Source organism: Nicotiana attenuata, unplaced genomic scaffold, assembly GCF_001879085.1.
Source record: "Nicotiana attenuata strain UT unplaced genomic scaffold, NIATTr2, whole genome shotgun sequence".
Classification (NCBI taxonomy): domain Eukaryota; kingdom Viridiplantae; phylum Streptophyta; class Magnoliopsida; order Solanales; family Solanaceae; genus Nicotiana; species Nicotiana attenuata.
In genome coordinates, this window is record NW_017671152.1 from 176,984 (window position 1) to 200,549 (window position 23,566).

At 40.6% G+C, this 23,566-nt stretch overlaps 1 protein-coding gene across 1 annotated transcript; it reads right to left on the bottom strand.

Annotated features, from left to right (window-relative positions):
* Positions 1–18,415: 18,415 nt before the first annotated feature.
* Positions 18,416–20,953, bottom strand: LOC109206285 (probable WRKY transcription factor 29). The gene is made up of 3 exons (XM_019369096.1): positions 20,558–20,953; positions 20,145–20,258; positions 18,416–18,928 (listed from the first exon to the last, which is right to left on the bottom strand). Exons 1-3 carry the CDS (start codon positions 20,890–20,892, stop codon positions 18,448–18,450), a joined length of 930 nt encoding a protein of 309 aa, XP_019224641.1. The 5' UTR covers positions 20,893–20,953; the 3' UTR covers positions 18,416–18,447.
* Positions 20,954–23,566: the final 2,613 nt, after the last annotated feature.

Sequence of the window (23,566 nt, forward strand, 5' to 3'; positions counted from 1 at the left end):
TGAAGAATCTTCTATTTCTTCAATATATGCCAATGTGAATTCTCAATTAATTTTTGCATCCTAATTGAACCGGGATGGCCAACCCGTTCATGCCAACTAATATTTATTTCAGTAAACCTCTAGTTTACTTGTGGCATGTGATTCCATCATCATGCTTATACTTGTGTAGTACAAATAGAAAAAAAATCGGGTAACCTTTTATATTTACCCGATATGATTATAGTAATATGAAGATATTCAATCTTCCTTTCAGTTATAGTCTCAATATGCCAACCACTTTGGCTAATATATTTGAAACTCAAAAATTCCTTTTGAGACTTACTACAATATAAATGTCATGAACAATTTCATTCATCCGGGTAGTAACAAATTAGCTCTTTCGGAGCTCTTAATTAATTTTGTACTACAAATCTTTTGTCACACCATCCATATGGTGAATGTCTCCTTCACGGAGAAAATCATATCATAATAATTGTCATGGTCAAAATCATCATAAGCAAAATCATTTCTTGCTTTACTTTTGCCTTTAATAAATTTTTATAAGGCATGTCAAATTATTTTTGGCGTACCACATGTACGCGATCAATGACATATTCATGTAATCACACAGTAATATTCATTATCTCTCTTTCTCTCAAACCTCCTTAGAGGTGAGTTGTGGTGTGTATCCAATCATGCATTGCACGTCTTTATTCATTGCTTTTATCACATATTGTTACATTCACCTTCAGGAATGAATCTGCATTCTCAATGCACAAGTCACATTCTCTTCAAAAATGGAGTATAATTATCGCGACGTGCTTTATAAATTTTTCATACCAATTTGATGGTAAATATTTCCTTCACCTATTGAAGGATTACTTCGAGAACCCTTATTGTTCTCATTTTTACAATTACCATAATGATGACTATTATTATTTGATCAATGGCACGCTCATGTTCATTTGTCAACCACTTGTCTTCATTTACTTATTATGCATTGCTACCACATTCACTTCAAGAATGGTGCAAATCAAGTGGGACAAGATTCATGCTTTTCCATGAAAAATACATTATTTTTTTTTAGTCATCACTATGTCATCCATATGGTGCATTGGAACTCAAACCCAATGTCTGACCCATATAAAGACATGTTAGGCCATAATGAGTTGGGACTCGAACCCAACTTTTACAATCATGGATCATCAGGACTCAAAATCCGATGTCTTACCCTCATGGTGCGTTGGTACTTGAACCCACCGTCTTATCCTTAATTAATGGCATAATATGCCAAAGTAGACTCACCCTTGAGACTTTCATGGTATACTACTTTTAATAGTAATAAAAGTAAACTCATATATGTGTTACACAATAAGTATCTATTTACTGGTAACAAAGGAATCAAAGTTCTTCAAATCACTTTGCAAAAGCTGGCGTAGCTCCTTAATTTATGTACATCTTTGGTCTATGGTTTAGTATGTAACATGTAGTTGCATCATTATATGCTTCTGATTCTCATATAACATCTAACCTGAACATTAGGTGAAAGAGATTAGACTAAATTTACAATAAATATTAGAAAGAAAAATATGGAGTAGAAATTAATTTACATCTAAGTATTTTTAACTTTACAAAGTAATACTTAGTATTGGAAACTTTTCCGACAAATAAATAACCTTTGAGAAAAACTAACAAGAAAATGAATTAATTAAAAAAAAATTAGAAAACGTATCTTAGCATTATATGCCTTTTCACGATGTACTAGTCTCCTCAACCTTGTTATTCCTTTTATTATATTTCATACCATTATTTGAAATTACTAAATGGAAAAGAAAAACTCATCTCTTCCAGAGGAATATCAGGCACAGCAGACATATGTTTTTTCTGATGTAAGACAATTTTGTAGATGTAGTAACTCAATTGGATAGAGACTCGTGCTGATAACGTGTTAAGAAACTAAGCTCAAAGTAATAACATAAAACAAGAAAATAGACAAGAGATATAGGGAGAAAGAGAGGAGAGAATCTATTTCTTCCATGTATTCAAGTGTGTACAATGTGATGTCCAAACCCTTTATTTATAGGATGACATTGAGGTATACAAAGGGATATCATAAATATGGTATTAACTATTGAGATCATGGGGAAAGATCATGGGGAGATTATGGAGGTGTGGGAGTTACAACTATAATGGTGAGAAGTAGTGGGAGTTATCTGCTTAATGGAGAAAAGTAATAGGAGTAACTTCTTTAGGAATTATAGACATCCACTACAAAATAATATTTCATAACAATATTAACTAAATCAATCAATATTGGATTGGGAGTTCGATTATTAACTCTCATAACATATTAATCCTGCCAACTACTCGTAACCTACAAGGCTGATTCTTCTTCTGATTGCTACTAATAAAATTATTATTTTTTAACTTACATTAAGTCATTGTACTGAACTACTGATGCTTGTCACCAAAATTTCACTCGAGGCGAATTTCATCTTCTTCTTTTTTTTTTTTTTCCTTTTTTTTTCAAATACACTCTACGTTAACTATTGTGAAGGTGAGAACTGTTCACCTACATTTTGGTTAGAGGAGGAAGGTTTTGATTACATTATTTTATGTATTTAGTTATATTTTGAATCTTAATATATTAAAATCGTCGCTGGTCTAACTTTGGGCCCTCTAAGCAAAACAATACTACTTACTTTTGTTTGGCTCAAAAGATACTAATTACTTTGTAAGCGAAAACAATCAAAATGAATCAAAGGTAAATTGTAATCGAATATAGACCTAGAAATATGTATTATGCTTGTGATTGTTTCAACAACTTGGATATTCGAGAGAGAGTAAGAGAAAGCTTGTTGAGAGAGAGAGAGAGAAATAGAACAAAAGATAGCTTATTATTGAAAAGATCCCCCCCTCTACAACATCGGGATTCTCCTTTATATAACAAGAGAACCCCCTAAAAAATAATAAAATAATACAGGGATAGGTCACGTGCTTTAGAGGAGACGACGAGACCTACGGACACGCTTTCGCTCTGACATTCTTAGGTCGTCCCCTCTACTTCGGCTATTGCTTAGTCGTAGGTCGTTGCTACTATAGTGGGCAGAATTCAACCCCATACAGATAGTCCCTCCATTCGTTGGTGACGTACCGAAGTGCGTCGCCGATGGACGGAACCGTGATCCTTGTACTAAGAAATTTTGACCATGTTTGGAGACGACGACGTGGGGAGGGCGATCATTTGAATTTGTCGATCTATTGGCGCGCAATCCCTTCCCTGAGATGACGTCACCATATACAGGCGTCATCATTGCGCGTGTTCCCGAGGAAGTACAAAAGGTGTTCTGACGCTTGGTTTCCCGCGCCTGTCTAGGGTTTTACCTCTTCGATTTCAAAGCTACCCATCCCTATAAATAGGGAAAGGGTTCAACTTAATCTAACTTTAGATCATCTGCAAACGTTTTCCAACTATTTCAAGAAAACGCTTCCTTTTTACGAGAAATCACCGCTTCCCTGAAAGTACACTTGTGGTTGCATAGTACATCACTCCTTAATCAGAAATCATGACAAAACCTAAACGGGATAACGCTCCGGGGGCTCATAATAATAAATCATCTGACATACCGCCTCCATCCGGCGGCAATAAGGGAGAGAAAGGGGAGGATCTCACCCCTCTTACCGTAGATAACGTGCTCCCGAAGCAACTTCTTATTAGGAGGGACTTTCAATGGGATTCTCCCGAACAACCTTGGGAGAAATCTGAGTTAAATCAAACTGATTTAGATACTCTTTGTGCGTCGTATGATATACCCACTCACGTGGAGATGGTTTTGGCAGGAGCGGACTACGCGAATACCCATAGACCGGGATACTGTACGTTTTATGAATATCCCTTTTTGATCGGCTACGGCCTCCCCATTTTTCCATTGGTAGAAGAACTCTACCGTTACTACAACATGTGTCCCGCCCAACTCACTCCGTATACCCTAAAGGTATGTAGGGTAATGTCTAAATACGCGGAGCTGGTTGGGCTGGAGGTCTCCGTCCACCACCTGTTGCAGCTATTCAGTGCCAGCTACCTGAGGGGCACCATGCTGTATCTAAAGAATCGTGGCTCGAAGGGGTTGGTTGTGCAAACCGACGATCGGGCTAACCGAGGCTATTGGCGTAGATACTTCTTTATCAAGACGGAGCACCTGGTGTCTAACCCCGTCGGATTCCCTGAGGGGTGGAATTCGAGACGTAAGCATTACTATCCGTCGAGTCATTTATCGTACGTGACTTTAGCGGTTCCGATTATACCATCCTTATGATTTTTCTGTTATTTTGCAGCTATAGCTCACGTCCCCCGGTTCATAACCGATATTAAGCAGTGGGTGTCCGGTTTGCTGCCTCTCGCGGAAGAGACCCGTATGTGGGCTGAAGTCATTGAACGTTACGGTCCCGCGAGCCCTTCAGGTATTTCTTCTACTTTAATTAGTCGCTTTCGCAAACTTCGTCCGCTAAATCACTTTTATTGCCAAGTCGAACTGCTCCTAAGAGGAGGGCGACAGAATCCGCCTCCTCCCGATCAGATGTTGGTCAGACTACGCAGGAAATACTTTGTGCTTCTGTCAGGGAAGGGGTGGCCGTAGCCTCTTTACAAGAGGCTGCTCCTGCGGAGGTGGCTATAAATGAGGCGGGGCCATCGACATTGTCTCTGCAACCTGCGGACGAGCCTTCCGAAGGAGAGGAGCCTGAGGAGAGAAAAAAGAGGAGGCTCGTGATGGGTAAGGCGGTGGCGACTGGAGATGAAGAGGGTGATGCGCCTCGCCAAACAACTAGGCCCGTCTTTATGGCCGACGCCATCCGTTCGGGGAGGCCGGCCAACCAGATAAGTGCTAATGTTGGTACCAGCTCGGCTCGTGTTGCCGAGGGTAGCTCATCGCCCCTTGTTGGTGGCGACACTGGGGGACCAACTGCTGAGGCCTCCCACGGGAATGTGGAAGAGGTGGTGGAAAACTCTGCACGCGTGGAGATGATAGCAGACGGATCCGGCCGCCGCATCGTGATTCCAGGGGCTTACAACTTGTTACAGCACAGCGAGCGGGCTGCACTGAAGATGGCCCTACTGTGTGCTGCCCCTGAGCGCGAGATGCTGAGCGTTGTCAGTGATGCGGAGTTGTCACGGAGGGTCGCTGGCATGGCGTTACAGGTAACTTCTCTGTTCTTCCATGTGTCGTGAAGCTGATTTTGATGCGTACTAACTTACTTGCATGTATATATTTTCTTCTTTAGACCCTGGTTTTGGAATGTGGAGAGGAGGCGCCGTGAGGAGAAGAGAACGACCGTTTTTGATAAGATGGTGAAGAAGTATAAACGGTATCGCTCCAAGCATCAAGTGGCGGCGGATCTTTTCCGGCAAGATCCACAATTCCAGGTGTTCCGGGAGGGCCTCGAACAGAGGGAGGCACAATTGAGCCGCAGGGCGGCGGAGCTGGAGAAAATAGATGAGGAGTTGGTGAAGGCTGTGGCTCGTAATAGCGAGCTGGAATCACTCCTCAAGCTGAGGGAGTAGGAGTTGGAGCTTAGACGTGGAGTGGCGGCGGAGGTAGCCGATCTTCACCGTAGGGTGGTGGCTTTGACAGCCGAGCTCGAAGCTAAGGCGGCTGAGATCGATGTCCTTAGGCGTACTGCCCCGCCACGTCCCGGAGACGCGACCCAAGATGCGCACGAGATATGGGTATATGCGGAGGCCAAATTGGACGTGTATAAAAAACTTCTTGTTGAGGGACGTGCCTCCGAGGAGGAAGTTCGGGAGCAGTGGCGTGAGGCTCGTGCCGCTCGTGTAGCTTGTGGGTACAGCTCCGACTCTCCTGACCGAGAGGGCTACACTTCGGAGGACGTCAACCGGCTCGAGTCCAACCCATGGTTTAATGAGACTTACCGTCTCGGTGGCGATGGTCGAGAAGGAGAGCAAGCGGATGGCGATAGTAAATCTGGCGAGGCTCCTTAAGACTTGTATAGGTTTTGCCTTTTTTCTTTTTGGAATATAATGGGAGTCCTCCATGGGAGTAAATGTATATAATTTTTGTCATAGTGAAAGAATTATACTTTTGTTGCTATTCTTTTGTGTTGTTCTTTTTTTATACATGGTTTGTCATCGTCGAGCAGGGTCGACGATCATTGGTGATGGCCTTTGGCCCATAGGATGTAACTTCAACTGTCGTTGAAGTGTTATCGTCGTCGTCGAGCGGGGTCGACGATCATTGGCGATGGCCTTTGGCCCATAAGATGTAACTTCAACTGTCGTTGAAGTGTTATCCGTCGTCGTTGAGTGGGGTCGACGATCATTGGCGATGGTCTTTGGCCCATAGTATGTAACTTCAACTATTGTTGAAGTGTTATCCGTCGTCGTCGAGTGGGGTCGATGATCTTTGGCGATGGCCTTTAGCCCATAGGATGGAGTTGGTGGCCTTAGCCGCTTACATAATGGAGTTGGTGGCCATAGCCGTTTACATAATGGAGTTGGTGGCCTTAGCCGCTTACATAATGGAGTTGGTGGCCTTAGCCGCTTACATAATGGAGAAGGTGGCCTTAGCCACTTACATAATGGAGTTGGTGGCCTTAGACGCTTACATAGTGGAGAAGGTGGCCTTAGCCGCTTACATAATGGAGACTCAACTAGGCTAGTCCCTTTATTATATCGTCCTGGAGAACGCGTCGACTGGCTGGTATGATAAACCTGTCTCCATACGCCTCTGGGTGTCCCCTTCGCCGCCTCGTTAAAAACCTCCCCGAGAAAACCCAATTGGGACAAAACTCAGGTAAGGGAAAAAGAGTACGACTCGGGAGACGCCCCTTAAAAATGGAAGTACTTGAGGTGGGCGATGTTCCAGTTGTTTTGGAGTATCTTTCCCTCCATTGTTTCCAACTAGAATGCTCCTTTGCCTGCATCTGCTGTTATTTTATATGGCCCGCTCCAATTGGCGCCCAGTTTCCCTTCGCTTGGGTCTTTTGACGCCGAAGTTTTGGCTTTGAGGACGTAGTCGCCTGCTTTGAGCAGTCGTATTTTAGCTTTTCTGTTGTAATACCTTTCGACCTGTTGCTTTTGAGCCGTCATTTTTATGTGGGCCATATCCCTTCGTTCTTCTGCCTCGTCGAGGTCTTGAGGCCTACCTATGTCATTGTCTGCTCCGCTGGTATGTGAATATCTCAGGCTCGATTCTCCGATTTCGACTGGTATAACCGCGTCGGTTCCGTAGACCAGTGAGTACGGTGTTTCTCCTGTGCTGGATTTGGGCATTGTCCGGTATGCCCATAGTACCTCTAGTAGTAATTCAGGCCAGAGTCCTTTGGCTTCTTCGAGTTTCTTCTTCAGTATGTTTAATATTGTTTTGTTGGAGGATTCTGCTTGGCCGTTAGCGGCGGGGTGATATGGCGTGGAGAGTATCCGTTTGATGTGCCATTTGTCAAAGAACTCCGTTATCTTTTTGCCGATGAATTGGGGGCCGTTATCGCAGCTGATTTCTTTGGGGATGCCGAAGCGGCATATGATGTTTTTCCATATGAAGGCGATGAGTTCTTGTTCTCGTATTTGGGCGTACGCACCTTCTTCGACCCACTTGGAGAAATAGTGAGTCAAAACTAACAGAAATCGTACCTTTCCTCGTCTTGCTGGTAGGGGACCGAATATGTCCATCCCCCATTGATGAAGGGCCAAGGTGATGTTACTGAGTGTAGGGGCTCTCCCGGTTGATGTATCATGGGGGCGTACTTTTGGCACTGCTCGCTTCTACGAACGTACTCCGCTGCCTCCTTTTTCATTGTGGGCCAGTAGTACCCGGCTCGGATGATGCAACGGACGAGAGCGCGATTGCCGGTATGTGCGCCACAGTTGCCCTCGTGTACCTCTTCGAGTACTTGCCTTGTTTGGTGTGGCCCCAAGCACTTAGCGAGGGGTCCGCCAAACGTTCTTTTGTACAGATCTTGACTTATTAGGGAGTATCGGACAGCTTGTACACGGAGTTTTTTGGCTGCTTTTTTGTTGAGCGGGAGTGTCCCGTCCTGCAGATAGGAGATAAACTGGTTGCGCCAGTCCCAAGATAGATTTAAAGAGAGTACCTGTGAGCACGTGATTTTTGCCCTAAGCAATAATTCCCAAATTTCAAACAAAATAATTTTTCTAGTATTTTATAACTTTTGTGAATTTTGTGGCATTCTTTGGTAATTGTTGCATTTTTATTTGTGCATTTAATCCATATGAAAATACCAAAAAATATGCATCGGCATTTAGGGATTTAATTTCACAATTGTAGTAGTAATTAGTTTTAGAATAAAATGTAAAGGAAATTGCAAGAAAATAGTTCTTTGCATTTGTTTCAAATAGAGTTATAAGTAATTTTAGGAGTTAAATAGGGTAATTAGGTCTTTACTTTGTTTAGCATTTTATAAAATCAGAAAAATAAATAAATACAAAAATACAAAAAATGCAAAAGCAAAATAAGAGAAAATACAAAATGAAAAGAGGAAATTTTAAAAAAAAAAAAAAAAAGAGAAGATGGTCTTGTGCCCGAATTGGGTTGATTATTTTGGCCCAAAAGAAAACTCCCCAACCCACATACCAAACCCAGGCCCAATACCCCAGTCCGTCCAAGAGGCGCCCCCAAACGACGTCGTTTGACCCTAGTCAATCCTGGCCGTCGAGGTTTCATGATCCAACGGCCAGGAAGCTAGGGTCGATTAATATATATATGTCCAAACACACCCCCCTACCCCCTCACCACTCCTCTCTCACCCCCCCTCCTCAGAGACCCAAATAAACGCCGGCCACCGCCCTCCGCCCTGAGCCACCGCATACCACCGTCCCTCCGCCGTCCGCCGCCGGCCGGAAATCGTCGCCGCCGGCGACGATGCTCCGATCAACCCCAAAAATACACCACCAAACTCGTCTTCCTCTCCTCTTTCCAACCCCCATAACCATTCCCCTCGAATCGTAGCCATATGCCTCGAATATTAGATCAAAATTTCCGGCCAAAACACAACCTTGTCCAAACCGGCCCAAATTCACACCCCACAGTCTCCATGACCTCCCCATCATTAATCCCTAACCAAAACCTTTCGAATCTTGCCATAACTTCTCGAATTTCAAATCTTAGAACCGGCAGAACCCTAGCTCAAAAATTTTAGGGATTTTTGACCGTAATTTCCCTAATCATGTGGGTTCTTGTGAAAACACACGATTAGGGATGTTACGTGTCAAGAATCCTGGAGGATTCAAGCAACAGTGCCTAGCCGAGTTCCTAATTCTATTAGGTATTCTGTTTTTTTTTCCCTTCTTTTAATTCTGATTTTGTTCTTGTTTCTTTTGTTTTCTGTTTTGTTTATTTTTTTGGATTCAGTATGTGTTCTAGCAATTTTAATAATTAGTGTATGTATTTGATTTTCAACGCATGATTTTAGCCTTTAATTCAATAGTTCGATTCTTGAACGTGTTTTAGCCTGTTTCGATAATTCTTTGCAATTCAATTTTGTTTCATTTTAATCTTAGTTAATTGTTGTTTCAACCCTGTTCGGATACTGTTTGGTTTGATTAAATCAATGGTTTGATTAAATTTTAGTTTAATTCAGTAGTTAGGGTTAATTGATTGGTTATAGCTGATTTAGATTAAATAAGGTTAACTATAGTCAGTATTAATTAAAGTAAAGGGGTTTGGGCTGGTCAGTAATTCCAAGAGAGTTTTGAGGGTAGTTCAGGCATAGGAAAAGGGTACTTTCAGCAGATTTGGTAATTTTTGAAAAGGGGTAAGGATAGAATAGGGATTGTAATAGGCATAGAACTTTCTAGGAGGGACTATAGTGTAGGTTCTAATAAACTTAAGGTAGTTACTTGTGTAACAAGTCAGAAAATAAAGGGGTAAGCACTGAAATGAGAATAGGAACTAAGGGGTAAAAGGAAAATCTGAAATTGGACCTTAAGGTCACCTATAAGTAGGCATTCATTTGCCTTGAGGAAAAAGGTGGATAGCCATCTGAACCCTTCTCACAACCTTCTGATTCTCCTCAAGTTCCAGAAAACAACAGAAAAGAAATTTACTATTCCTTTGAATTTTTAGGGTGAATTAGAGATCTCCAATTCTTGAATCACAATTCCAGCTTACATAAATCTGAATATGGACTAGCTTCCCTTGTGTTTTCAGTAGTTAGAACTGCAGAAAATTTTAGAGTATCATTTTGAAGATAACTGGGCTTTTCAATTCGACTTTTGGGTTTTGATACTGGGTTTTGGTGGTTGTGACTTCGATTTGAGACTGCTGCTGCTGTTGCTTAACACTGCTACTTCCTCTTGCTTTGGCTGATCCCTTTCTTTACTTTGCTCAATTCCAGGTATGTTTTCAGCCTCAAATGGCATGCGAAGATGTGACCAAACTGTATGAAAACTTTTGAGACTCAATGATGAATAACTACCGGCTTGTATATGAATGTTTTGCTGTATTTTATTTAAGTTCCGGTGTTTAGCGCAGTAATGTCATTTGGATAGCAGTTTAATTGTATTAATAGGACCTTATATTGATTTGTAATTGGACTCTATGGACTGTTATTTTATTTATCAGCTATAGCTTAGTCGATTTCATGTTTAGGTTCCTATATTATTTTGAGACCTGAGCTAGGTCCGAGCGTTGATTGGGAATAACTGAAAAATCGAGCATGTGTGCTATGTTCTTACGAAATAGATCGGGCCATTAATATGAATGCCAGATTTAAGTGTGAAGTTCCCAGCAGAAATTTGAAATCTAATAAATGTGTTAATGACTTTACCCTCTAGTGTTAATTCCATCGTTTGGGTTCTCAAATAACAAAATAGCATGTCAATATAATAGGACTTATAAATTTATTGTCGATTGTTTAGTTTTATCGCTAAATTTCAGATTCCAGCTTTAAGTTGGCTAACCATATTAATGAGACTGTCCAGGCCATGAACTGGGCCTAATATGACCCAGCTGTATAATGTTAGGCCCAGTACCTTCAGCTTTGAAATTAATATTACTCAATTAAGACCATGGGGGTTTGATTTCGAATTCCAGGTCTTGCTGGATGTCGAGTTGGGCTAGCCTTAAGGCCCATGTTTGAGACAATGATATAAATAGCTCTAAACACAAAAATCGGGCAGTATCATGGGCTGGTTGTTGAGGCCCCGCACACTGAAAAGCCCCATCTTGCTTATTGAAGCTATTAGATTTAAGGATTTTGAATTGGAATTATAGTTTGGGCCTCTAAAGCTAAGTAGCATATTTAAATTAAGAGGTTTTCCTCTTGTTTAAGTATGGACTTAAGTTTGAAGCCCGAATTACTCGACTGCTAGTTTGCCATAATTAATTAACTAGGCCCTTTTGGAGACATTTCATACTAGAAAACGGTAGTCTCTTTAGGATGGCTTTTAAATAAATAAGTGAGATGAGCCTCGCTGCACAAAACATATAAATTGCGGGGGCCCTCATTAAATACTTAATTGAAATATCTTAGAATTCGGGACATGCCATTTAGCGAATTTTCATGGCTTCCCGCAAAGCTAATAAGACGCTAGCTACTTTAGGCGCGCTTTTAATAATTTTACCTTCCTGAACTCGGGTGTGCATCCCATGCGACCCAAATCCAAATCCCAAAATGTTGAATAAGAGGTGTTGAGGATCCGGGTGCATTTCATGTGACGTGATCCAAAATCACGCTCTTAAACGGCGTTCACTTCCGTAAAATAAACTACAAGCGGTAAATTGCACTATAGGTTTGAACTTGTATAAAAATCAGATTTTAGCCATTTATAATAATTTAAGCGACCGTGCTAGAACCACGGGATCCGGGGGTGCCTAACACCTTCCCTCGGGTCAACAAAATTCCTTATTCAGAATTTCTGGTTCGCAGACTCCAATTGGGAAGTCGAAATTTTCCTCGATTTGGGATTCAAATTAAACCGGTGACTTGGGACACCAAAAGCTAATCCTATCCCAAGTGGCGACTCTGAAAAATAAATAAATAATCCCATTTCGAATAATGTCACTTTAAATGGAAAAACTCCCTCATACATTATCCTTCGGGGTAGGTGTGTAAAAAGGGGAGGTGTGACAGTACCTCAGTGTGATCTATGGCTGAATGGAGGAGGGTGACTATGTTTCCCTTGTTGATGTTTTTGGTGGCTGCAGCCAATTTGGCTAGGCCGTCTGCTTCGATGTTCTGCGCCCTCGGGATTTGTTCCAAGCGGCATTTGTCGAATTCGGGCATCAACTTGTGAATTTCTGAGTGATATTTCTGCAGTCTTTGTTCCTTGATCTGGTAAGTCCCGGTGACCTGGTTTACCACGAGTTGAGAATCGCAATGGAGGATGAGTCGTCGGGCTCCGTACTCGATGGCCAACTTCATACCTGCAATCACAACCTCGTACTCGGCCTCGTTGTTAGTCATCTCGGGGCATCGTATGGACTGACGAATTATTTCGCCCGTGGGGACCTCGAGTACGAGTCCCAGTCCCTATCCCGAGGCGTTGGAAGCGCTGTCAGGGTAGAGGGTCCAGAGGTCGGTACTAGGAGTGGCACGAATGGCCTCTAGTTCCACTTTCGGGAGAATCTCTGTACTGAAATCGGCGACAAAATCTGCAAGTACCTGCGACTTGATGGCATTTCACGGGTGATAGGATATGTCGTGCTCGCTGAGCTCTATGGCCCATATGGCGAGCCTGCCCGATAGCTCGGGCTTGTGTAGGATGCTTCTCAGGGGGAAGGTCGTTATTACTTTTATTGGATGACACTGAAAGTAGGGTCTAAGCTTTCGTGAAGCTACGACCAGTGCCAGAGCCAGCCTCTCGAGGTGTGGATACCGTATTTCGGCGTCCACTAGGGTTTTGCTGATATAGTAAATAGGAGACTGCGTACCTTTGTTTTCACGGGCCAGGACTGTGCTGACGGCGACTTCGGACACTGCCAGGTATACTAGCAAGGGTTCGCCAGGGTTGCTTTAACTAGCAATGGTGGCGAAGACAGGTATTCTTTCCATTTTTTTAAAGCCTCGGCGCATTCCTCGTTCCATTGTAGTCCGCGATCTTTTCTCAATACGTTAAAAAATTTATGGCACCTGTCGGAGGATCGCGAGATGAACCTGGATAGGGCGGCTATTCGTCCTGTCAGCTTTTGTACCTATTTTTTACTGTGCAAGGTCTCGGGTATTGCGTCTATCGCCTTAATCTAGTCAGGATTGACTTCGATACCTCGTTGTGATACGAGGAAACCGAAGAACTTTCCTGATGCTACGCCGAAGGCGCATTTTTCTGGGTTTAATTTCATCCCGTACTGTCGCAGTATCTCAAAGGCTTCTTTCAGATGGTCGAGGTGGTCTTCTTTGTTTGCCGACTTTACCAGCATATCGTTGATGTAGACCTCTATGGTCTTGCCAAGTTGTTCCTTGAACATTCTGGTAACTAGCCTCTGATACATCGCCCCTGCGTTTTTGAGTCCGAAGGGCAACACCTTGTAGCAACACGTTCCCTGGTGGGTGATGAAAGTTGTCTTTTCTTGGTCCTCCTCGGCCATCATGATCTGGTTGTAGCCGGAGTAGGCATCTAGGAAGCTTAGCAGCTCATGCCCTGCTGTGGCGTCGATCAACTGGTCGATGTAAGGTAACGGGAACGAGTCCTTTGGGCATGCCTTGTTAAGGTCTGTGAAATCTACGCACATCCTCCACTTCCCGTTTTTCTTTTTGACCATGACGACATTTGCGACCCATTGGGGATATTTTGATTCCCTTATGGACCCGTTGGCCAGTAGTTTATCTACCTCTTCGCTGACGGCCTCGTTGATTGCGGTGTTGAACTTTCTTCTAACTTGCCGCACGGGTGGATATAGTGGGTCGACGTTCAGTTTGTGGGTGGCAATGTCTCTTGGTATCCCCGGTATATCTGAATGAGAAAAAGCAAATAGATCTGCGTGGTTAGTTAAAAATTCATGGTACTTACTTGGGTCGCAGAGGCCGTGTCCGATGTAGGCTTTTCTCGAGTGGTCGGTGTTGTCCAGTTGTACTGGGTTGAGATCCTCGATCGTTGCTTTGCAGTCTTCTACGATGTCTGGATCTTTGATGGCTTCCGTTGTCGGGTCGACCTTAGTCCCCGACACGGCTGATTGCTATGCTTCTGCACTTGCTCCTTTCAACTACTTGGTGTGTGAGTAGTCTTGAGCGATTCGGTAGCATTATTGCGCGGTGCGCGGCTCGCCCCGAATGCTAAATATTCCCCAAAGGGTGGGGAACTTGATCACTGTGTAGAAGCTTGAGGGGACTGCTCGCATGGCGTGTATCCACGGGCGTCCTATGATGGCGTTGTAGGCTGTTTCTTGGTTCATATCGTGGAAAGTGGTTTCCAGCGTAACTCCTCCTGCTAAAATCGGCAATGATACCTCCCCGGAGGTTCGTTCCACTGCATTGTTAAAACCTGTCAGTGTTATGCAACGCGGTATTATCCTATCTTCGAGCCTCATTTGCGCGAGGACCCTTGGATGGATAATACAGGCGCCGCTTCCATCATCAACCATGATTCTCTTAACATCAGTGTCAGCAATACGTAAAGTTATGACCAAAGCATCATAATGAGGAAAAGACAAACCGTCGACATCTGACTTATCGAAGGTGATACTTTCTTCGAAGTCATCATACCGTTCGTGGGCGATTTTTCGCTTCAGTTTGTGCGAAGTGGTGAACTTTACAAGGTTGATTGCTGAATCGTCGCCTCCTCCGACGATCATGTTGATGGTACGTGTCGGCGAAGGCGGCTTTGGCGGCCCTTGAGGTTGATCCCGCCCTCGTGCGAAGTTGATCTTTCCCTTGTCGCTCAGTAGCTCCCTTAAGTATCCTTGGTTCAGCATTCTGACCACCTCCTGCCGCAGCCCTATGCAATCTTTGGTTTTGTGCCCTCGTTCTTGGTGGAACTCGCACAGGACATTTGACTTTCTCATGGCGGGGTCTGATTCATTTTCTGCGGCCATTGTACCTGGTGCCCAGCTTCTCCAGTGCGTACACTATTTCTGAGGGAGACACACAAAAGTTATAGGCGGATAATAAAGGGGGCATACCTCTTTCATTACGGAGTGGGGCAACATGTCGCTGCAGTGCTTCTGTGTGTCTAGGCGGTGGTGGATGTGAGGATCTGACGTAAGGCTGCTCCCTTTCTTTGTTGAAGCGCGAGGATTGTTCCCGCCGGCCCTCGCTGCGTCGATCCCTCCTTGCTTCTGACTGTATTGTCGTGAGTCGCTGGGTTGGTCCGTTGAGGTCATCCTCGTCTGCTCGTACCTCGGCGCAGTAGGCGTTGTGGATCTCTTCCCATGTGGTGGGAGGATACTTCATGAGTCGGCTTAGTAGCTTTTTGGTTGCTCTCGAACCATCTCTGCTCAGCCCGTTTTGGAAAGCTGCGACCGCCATGCCTTACGATACATTTGGTAGGCTCATCCTTACTCTGTTGAATCTGACCAGGAAGTCCCTTAGTCCCTCACCTGCGGTTTGTCGGACGGCGAAGATATCGTTGACCCTGGCCTCTGCTTTCTTAGCTCCTGCGTGGGCGGTGGCGAACTTATCCGCCATTTCTTTGAATGTTGATATCGTTCTGGCTGGCAACTGTGAGTACCATGTTAGCGCCCCCCCCCCCCCGTCAACGTTTATCCGAACTTTTTCAGTAGTACGTATGGTACTTGTTCCTTTGACAGATCGCTACCCTTCACAGCGGTCACATAGTGGATCAGGTGGTCTTCGGGGTCCCTCGTCCCGTCATATATCCTTAAGTAGGGTGGCATCTTGAAGGTTTTTGGGATCGGGTGAGGTGCAGCTTCTTCGTTGTATGGTTGTTCGACGAATCTTCCCGCGTCACGCTTTGGTAGTAACTTAGGAGCGCCGGGAATTTTGTCTACTCTTTCCTGATGCTCTTTCATCTGATCCCGAAGTGCTTTGTTTTCATTCTCCATTTACTCCATTTTTTTAGGATGGCTGCAAGTGTACCATCGCTGGTCTGGCCATTGGTGTGGTCGTTGTTTGTACGTACAGTATCTTGTTCACCGGTGGTAGCGATGTCTGTCGTCAACGGGTTCTTAATGTTGCTTTGGGGCGATTTTTCGAGCAAGCTGCCTAGGGTGTTCGTCAACCATTCTTCCAGTAGCTTCTTGACCACCGGGGGTGGTGCTTCTTTGACTGCAGACGTGGAAGCCCCCTTTTCTTGCATGATCGTCAGATCTTCAGATGGGGAGGGTGAGATTTCTCCCTCTTGAGTGTTACCAGGTGTTGTGCTCAAGATGTTTTCTCTGCAGGCCTCGTTGAGGGGGCCCATGAGGTTGGTTGTGACGCCTGCTATTGCTTAATCTTGCGTCATTTTCCGCCATTTTTTTATTTCAGTAGGGTGTGAAGGAAGGTGGTTTATTTTTGATGTTCTAGGTGCAAACTATGATTTCGATTGCCGAAATCCCCACAGACGGCGCAAATTATTTGGCTCAAAAGATACTAATTACTTTGTAAGCGAAAACAATCAAAATGAATCAAAGGTAAATCGTAATCGAATATAATTAGACCTAGAAATATGTATTATGCTTGTGATTGTTTCAACAACTTGGATATTCGAGAGAGAGTAAGAGAAAGCTTGTTGAGAGAGAGAGAGAGAGAAATAGAAGAAAAGATAGCTTATTATTGAAAAGATCCCCCCTCTACAACATCGGGATTCTCCTTTATATAACAAGAGAACCCCCTCAAAAATAATAAAATAATACAGGGATAGGTCACGTGCTTTAGAGGAGACGATGAGACCTAAGGACACGCTTTCGCTCTGACATTCTTAGGTCGTCCCCTCTACTTCGGCTATTACTTAGTCGTAGGTCGTTGCTACCATAGTGGGCAGAATTCGACCCCATACAACTTTAAAAGAAAAGGATGCATAACTAAAACTAAATGCGTTGAACTCGTCTCTACCCCAAATTAAATTGCCTATTTAAGACATCCTGATAAAATTGAAATACTAGAACAGGCTTATGACGTCAATTTCGATGCTTTGTATTTCTTCCCATTTTTTAGTAATGCCACCTAAAATTAATATCAATAAACACTAAGCACTTAAACATGTCATGATATTTATATAATTATAAAAGCAAAGTCTATTACGTTAATAGACTAATAAACAAATAGTATCACCAGGGGCGGAGGCACAAGCCGATCTACGGATTCGAACGAACGCAGTAGATTTTGCTCAAATAACGTATTTGGTGTTTTGAATTCATGTATAAATATTAAATCTAGAACTCAGTCATTAACACTTGAAGTCGTGGTTCCAAAATCCAGAACCCATAAGGTTGAAATCCTGGTCTCGCCTCTGAATATCACATAAAATGATGAACTAATTAAAGGAATACAAGACAAGTGGTATTTAACTCAGTTGACGAGACATCTCAACTTAAAAGGACAGCTCGGTGCACTAAGCTCTCGCTATGCGCAGGTCTAGGGAAGGGTCGGACAAGAATCTATTATCCGCAGCCTTATCATGTATTTTTGCAAGAGGCTGTTTCCACGACTTGAAAAAGACATCTCAACTTCCGATCAGTAATTAAGTCGAGACTCGAGAGCTTGAGCCCTGGATGGGGTGAGAAAAAGAAATTAAAAGAAAATAAAAAGCTCATATACATAGCTAATTAGTCTCTTATCCATGTTTAGTTTCTCTGAATGGATTAATCTCTACAAAAAACTGTTGGACTTTAAAGGCATTGAGCTTCAATGCTTTAAAGTATAAGAGTGTGAATTGGAAATGGTGGGAAATAAAATGGAGGGAAATGAAAGTTTGAATGAAGTGAGCTTTTGACTTGCACTTTGTCCTCATTGGTGAGGGACAACTACATTTGTGTGCTTATATATAGAATCACTTGTTAAAGCTCTTAAAAGGAGTTGAAGAGAATGATCCCTCGCGCCGTCGTCGTCGCTCGCTCGGCTTCGACTTCGGCTTTGGATTTGTCAAATGATCGATCGATAAGATTATTTTTGGACAAAATTTATTTAATAATTAATTAAAATGCCATATCACTACTAAAGATTCAACACCTCTTCCAATAATTGCCTATAAATTCTTAGGCATGTCTTCGTTTTTAACACTTCTGAAAATACTGCATTCTAATTCGCAGTCTCTCTCTCTCTCAAATTCGTAAGTGTGATTTTGCTCCGTTCTTTAAGTTCGTTGGTATCCTGCAGTTTGTATTGCCACTGTTGCAGGAAGGTTTATTCCGTTTTATCCTGGGAGGATTTAATCCATTACCTTGGCAACGTGTGAGGAGGTTAAAATTCCTTAAGGACGCACAAGCAAATTGTGGACTCGGAATATTTCTCAATCTTTACTGTTTTTCCAATTTCTTTTATTCTTCTATCAGTTTTTCTGATTTTGTATTTTAACACAGTAGCAACAACAAAAACAAAAATTCCAATACATATATTCCATCAACTAGAAAAAGGAAATGTTGAATTATTACATCCAAACGAAGAATTAAATCCGTCATTAATATCTTCTAACCCCGCAAAGAAATCTCCATCAAACATGTCTTCAATTGAAACACATTCATTCTCATCACTTCCTTCAAACATATTATTCTCTTGATTGATTTCTATTTCTGGAAATTGTGATTCACTAATATTGGATTCAATATTCAAAAGGGTTGCTTTGGATAATACTAAATTTGATGTTGAACCATGGGTACTTGAAATTTTTTCTTTCTCTATTTTTGGACTTTCATTTTTATTGGAATTGTTTGAGGTTGGAAATTTGGTTTTAATAGTACCAGCAAGAGAATTTCTACGAGTTGGCTGACTATGGTTATGTTCAGCTGTGTATGTCACAATAAAAGACCCAATTTCAGTGCAACTTTGTTCTACTTGTTTTCTTGCTAAACATCCCTTTGAGCTGCTGCACCTATAATAGCTCCTATATTTAAGGAAAAATAAAGAGCGTCAGAATAACTGAAGAGTTACAATTTTCTTTTTTTAACAATCAGTTTTGGTTAAGAACTTTTCACTTCGAAAACTCTTCCAAATAACAAACATAACCAGAAAACAAAAACAAAATATATACGAATATCACCAAAAAGCAAAATAGTATTGTAACAAATACAACCAAAAACCAAAAGAGATTATAACACACGTAAGCTAAAGAAGTGAAAGGACCAAATTCAGCTAGAATTGATCATCAACTAGAGTAGATAGAACTAAGAGCCCGTTTGGCTTAGCTGATTTAGAGTAACTGATAAGCATTAGGTGCTAAAAAGCAATTTTAAGTGCTGAAGCTGATTTAAAAAATAAGCAGTTACGTGTTTGGATAAAAGTGCTGAAATTAATACTATGCAGCTAAAGAACTAGGTATACGAAGAGTTTTGTTTTAACAAGAAGTATTTTAGTGATAAAATAGTAAATATTTTGGTCAAACTTACAGTGCTTATAAGCTGAAATTTGATAAGTTGGGGGAGACCAGCTTATGGCTTTTGGCTTATCTTTGACTTATAAGCACTTTTAATTTTTGTCAAACGTGTAGATAGGTCAAAAAGTACTTATAAGCCGGTTTGACCAACTTATAAGCTTAGCCAAACATCCTCTTAATTCATATATATGATGATTTAGTAATTGGTGTATCAAACGTCATGAGGTAATTAACATACGATATACATGGTAGGTTCTAAGCTCTACTTTGCTTACAATAAACATACATATACATAGTACATATAGGGCAGAAGGTTCGAGATTATATGAAAAAACATTAAATTTCAACAATATTAAGTTCTGAACTCATAATTGCAAAAGTACATAAGGTTCGATGGTGAGATTATAAAAGTTGAATCCATCGAGTTCAAATCTTAAATTTGCCCTCTGTATATATGTGTACCGAAACGAAGTTAGGATTTGAAGCTAGTAGGTTCAAAATTCTATTCATTCTAAGTTACTGGATTCTAAATTAATAATTTATACATATTCAATGAATTTTTAAAGACAAATACAGAGTTTGGACCAAAGTACTGGGTTTGACCGAACCCGCGTCCGAAGCTCTAGCTCCGCCCATGTGTGTGTATAATTCAACAACAACAACAAACCCAATGTATTCCCACAAGAATTCAATAAAATAACTGATTTTAGAAATTAAGAACTAGTACCTTGGATAAGGGGAGCCTTTGATGGGTTTTTGACCATATTTTCGCCACGCCCATTTATCAGAAGAAAGATCTTCTGCTTTTAACTGAAACACCACTCTCTTCTGCTCATTCTTCCTGTGAAAAAATAATCAACTTCATATCAAAAACCAAATACTTTAATCAAATCCACATAGTATAAATTTTACATTATAATTAATCAAAGAAATTAAAACACCAAGGGAGCTTGGCGTAATTGATAAAGTTGTTGTCATGTGATTAGGAGTTCATGGGTTCGAGCGGTGGAAACAGCCTCTTGCAGAAAGGTAAAGCTATATACAATAGACCTAATTATGGTCCGGCCCTCCGTCGAACCCCGTGCATAACGGGAAGTTAGTGCAACTCTTTAAAAGAAAGTAAAACACCATTTTCCTTACCTTCTTTTGTATTTTGGTACATAAGTAGGAGCAGCCACGAGACCAAAAGATTGCTGCTCGTTTTCTTCTTTCTGTTCTTCTTTAGGTTCTTTAGGAAAAGAAATAGAAGAAGCCATTAACGTATTTTGTCCAACAACAGGGTAAAATGGCTTGTAAAGCTCTTCTAGTTCATCATTCAAAACCTCCGTTTTCATCTCAGAAAAAGCTAAATATTCACTTTCTTGAAAATTCAAAGGAGAAAAATAAGATTTTTGATCAATATAATTTGCTCCGTATTGGATATTACTACAGGTTGATGATCCTATAACAACAGCTTGTAGACCCCAATCCATCATTTTAAGCTCTTGTTTCTTGAATATACAAAGAAGAGGAAACTGAAAATAATGGCGCTGACTTTTTGATAGCTAAAATATGCAGTTTGAGGTCTATTTAAAGACTGAAAATATTATTAAATTCGTGGATATTTTTTTTTCTTTACACACAGAGAAAGAGCGAGATAGTTTTGTTTTTTTTGGTTATTATACGATGGATTCATGAGTTGACTTTGTTACAATGTCAAAGGGTAATAACGTTTAGCAAATAATACACGCTTTTGTCTGAATTTTTGGCTTTTAAGTTCTCATTGTTGACTAAGTGATCAAATCCTACTTAGATGATCTGTCTGAGGAATAATCACGGGCGGAGTTAGGATTTAAACCTTATGGGTTCGGGATTATAATTATTTTAAGTGATTTGGTTTTAAATTAATAATTTGTACAAATTCATTAGATTTCTTAATACAAATACAAGATTTGATCAAAAGCTAATGGATTCGGCAGAACCCGCAACCAACACCGTGGCTCCGACCATAATGACACTCCGTATGAATATGTCAGGATGTTTTTTAAGTCGAATTTTATTTGGCCTTTCACTAAATAAAGGGTTGTATACAGTTAATTAATGATTTATTAGTGTTGCTAATTAATTTGCATACCAATACAATTTAAGTATTTGAAATACAAAGGATGAATTAAGAATTAGCCAGCTTGTTTTTGTTTTTTTCCTTCTTTTTGGCATTTTTAATTTCCAGTATATGCCCCATTTGGCAAAGGGCACTTTCTACTTCTGGTAGAAAGTTAGAATCATTAACGTTTGAATCATTACATTGGTGTCTTCTTATATGATCTGGATATTCTCATGTATCATATGAGTAGTTTTGGGTTAAGTTAAGGTATAAAGTTATACAAAGTTCCATTTCCTTAGAAGAATTAATCCAAATATTCGTCGAGTTAGGCTTAATGAATGTATTCTTAACAATAAAGAGAGATACTTATAAATTAGAACTTATGAATCCGTTGAGTTATAAATTATGTACACGACCATAAATGCATGAGTAATATATCCAAACTCAATGATTTAATTATTATTCCAAATTAAAAAGAGTAGTATCAATTACCATAATAATTTATTCATGTACAGTACAAGTGTGAAATATTGTTAAAAGGACAAGAAAGAAATATGTTCCATATATATTTAGAATGTTCTTGCTCATCATTCATACATAAGTTATGTATTTATAAGAGAAAACAAAAATAACCTAACAAAATTAAATAAGCCAATTTTACAAATTATTGTATTCCACGTACTTATTGAATAAAATTATAAGAATGTATACTTATGATGAGAAGAACTAAAATACTAATATTGAAACATTAAAATTGAATTGGCTCCCAAAAGTCCACATTAAGATATTTATCAATCGAATGACTCAATTATTATCAAGTAACAACGTAAGCATATGACCCATAAGGGACGAAACGAAACAAGAAAATGGTAGCACGCGGGCAAGTTGCGTTATGTTGTCTCCTATTATAAAAATAGTTATTTAATTAGCAAATATATTGCGTGAAATAGAGGGAACTTTGAGTAAAACAAATTAAATAAATCTTCCACCCCTATAGTATCTTTTTTTATATTAAATGGACCACCATTTATGGGGTTACCATGCCTAATTATTCAGTATTTTCTTCTCTACCACCTTAGCCATTTGGCTTTATTATTTAACATACTCCTATTAGCACTACTACTATTACATCACATACATAGGTGTATGCAGGGGCAGTAAACGGGCGGGTCAGGTTGAATATGGGCGGGTCAAAACAGATAATATAAAAAATGAATAAATTATCTGATCCGATCCATATTTACTATAGATAGAAAACGAGTTAACCGCCGAATAATATGGATATTTATATGATCCGCTGCTTCTTGAATATGATCATTTTCTGGGAATTTTTTAGTCTCCCAAACTTGAGTAATCTCCAATTTGAGTCGTTACAAAGGTAAAAGTTAAACTCTCTAGTTATCCATCGGTATGCATTTCTAAGTGGATAATACAGTTTTTATCCATATGTTACCCGTTTTTAAAAAGTTCGTTATCCAACCTTTTTTTTTGTGGATAACTGTTTTTTAATTCATTTGCCACCACTAGGTGTATGTATACATATGTATGTATATTAGCTATTATAGGGTGCTAGGTGTATGTATACATATATGTAATTAGCTATTATAGGGTGGGGTGTACTACAGAGGGTAGGTAAAAGAATAGAAAATGAAAAGATTTGAAAGCTCTAGTTTTTGGAATTGAGGACTGAATTGTCAAAGCAACTAGATGAGAGAAACCGTGTTTTTCTTACTTTTTTGTGTTTTTCTTAAGAGAAAGCTTCACATCAGTCGGTAGTTCAAATTCAATATTTCACGCAGCAAATTGTGTTTTTTCCTTTTTTTTGTTTATATGTAAATTATACAACTTGCTATCATGAATTTATCATGCCAAGAATATTTAATATATTAAAGAGGTGACTACTATATGCCCTACAGAATTTTCAGGAAAGAGATAACTCAACTTTTTTATAAGATAAGACGAAGAATAATCTAAAGAGTGGGATTTTAATTTATGATTCTATTAAAGGTAAGTCTTTTTCAGTAAATAATTTATTCTCAACAGTCCAATTTGCTACCCTTTTTTTT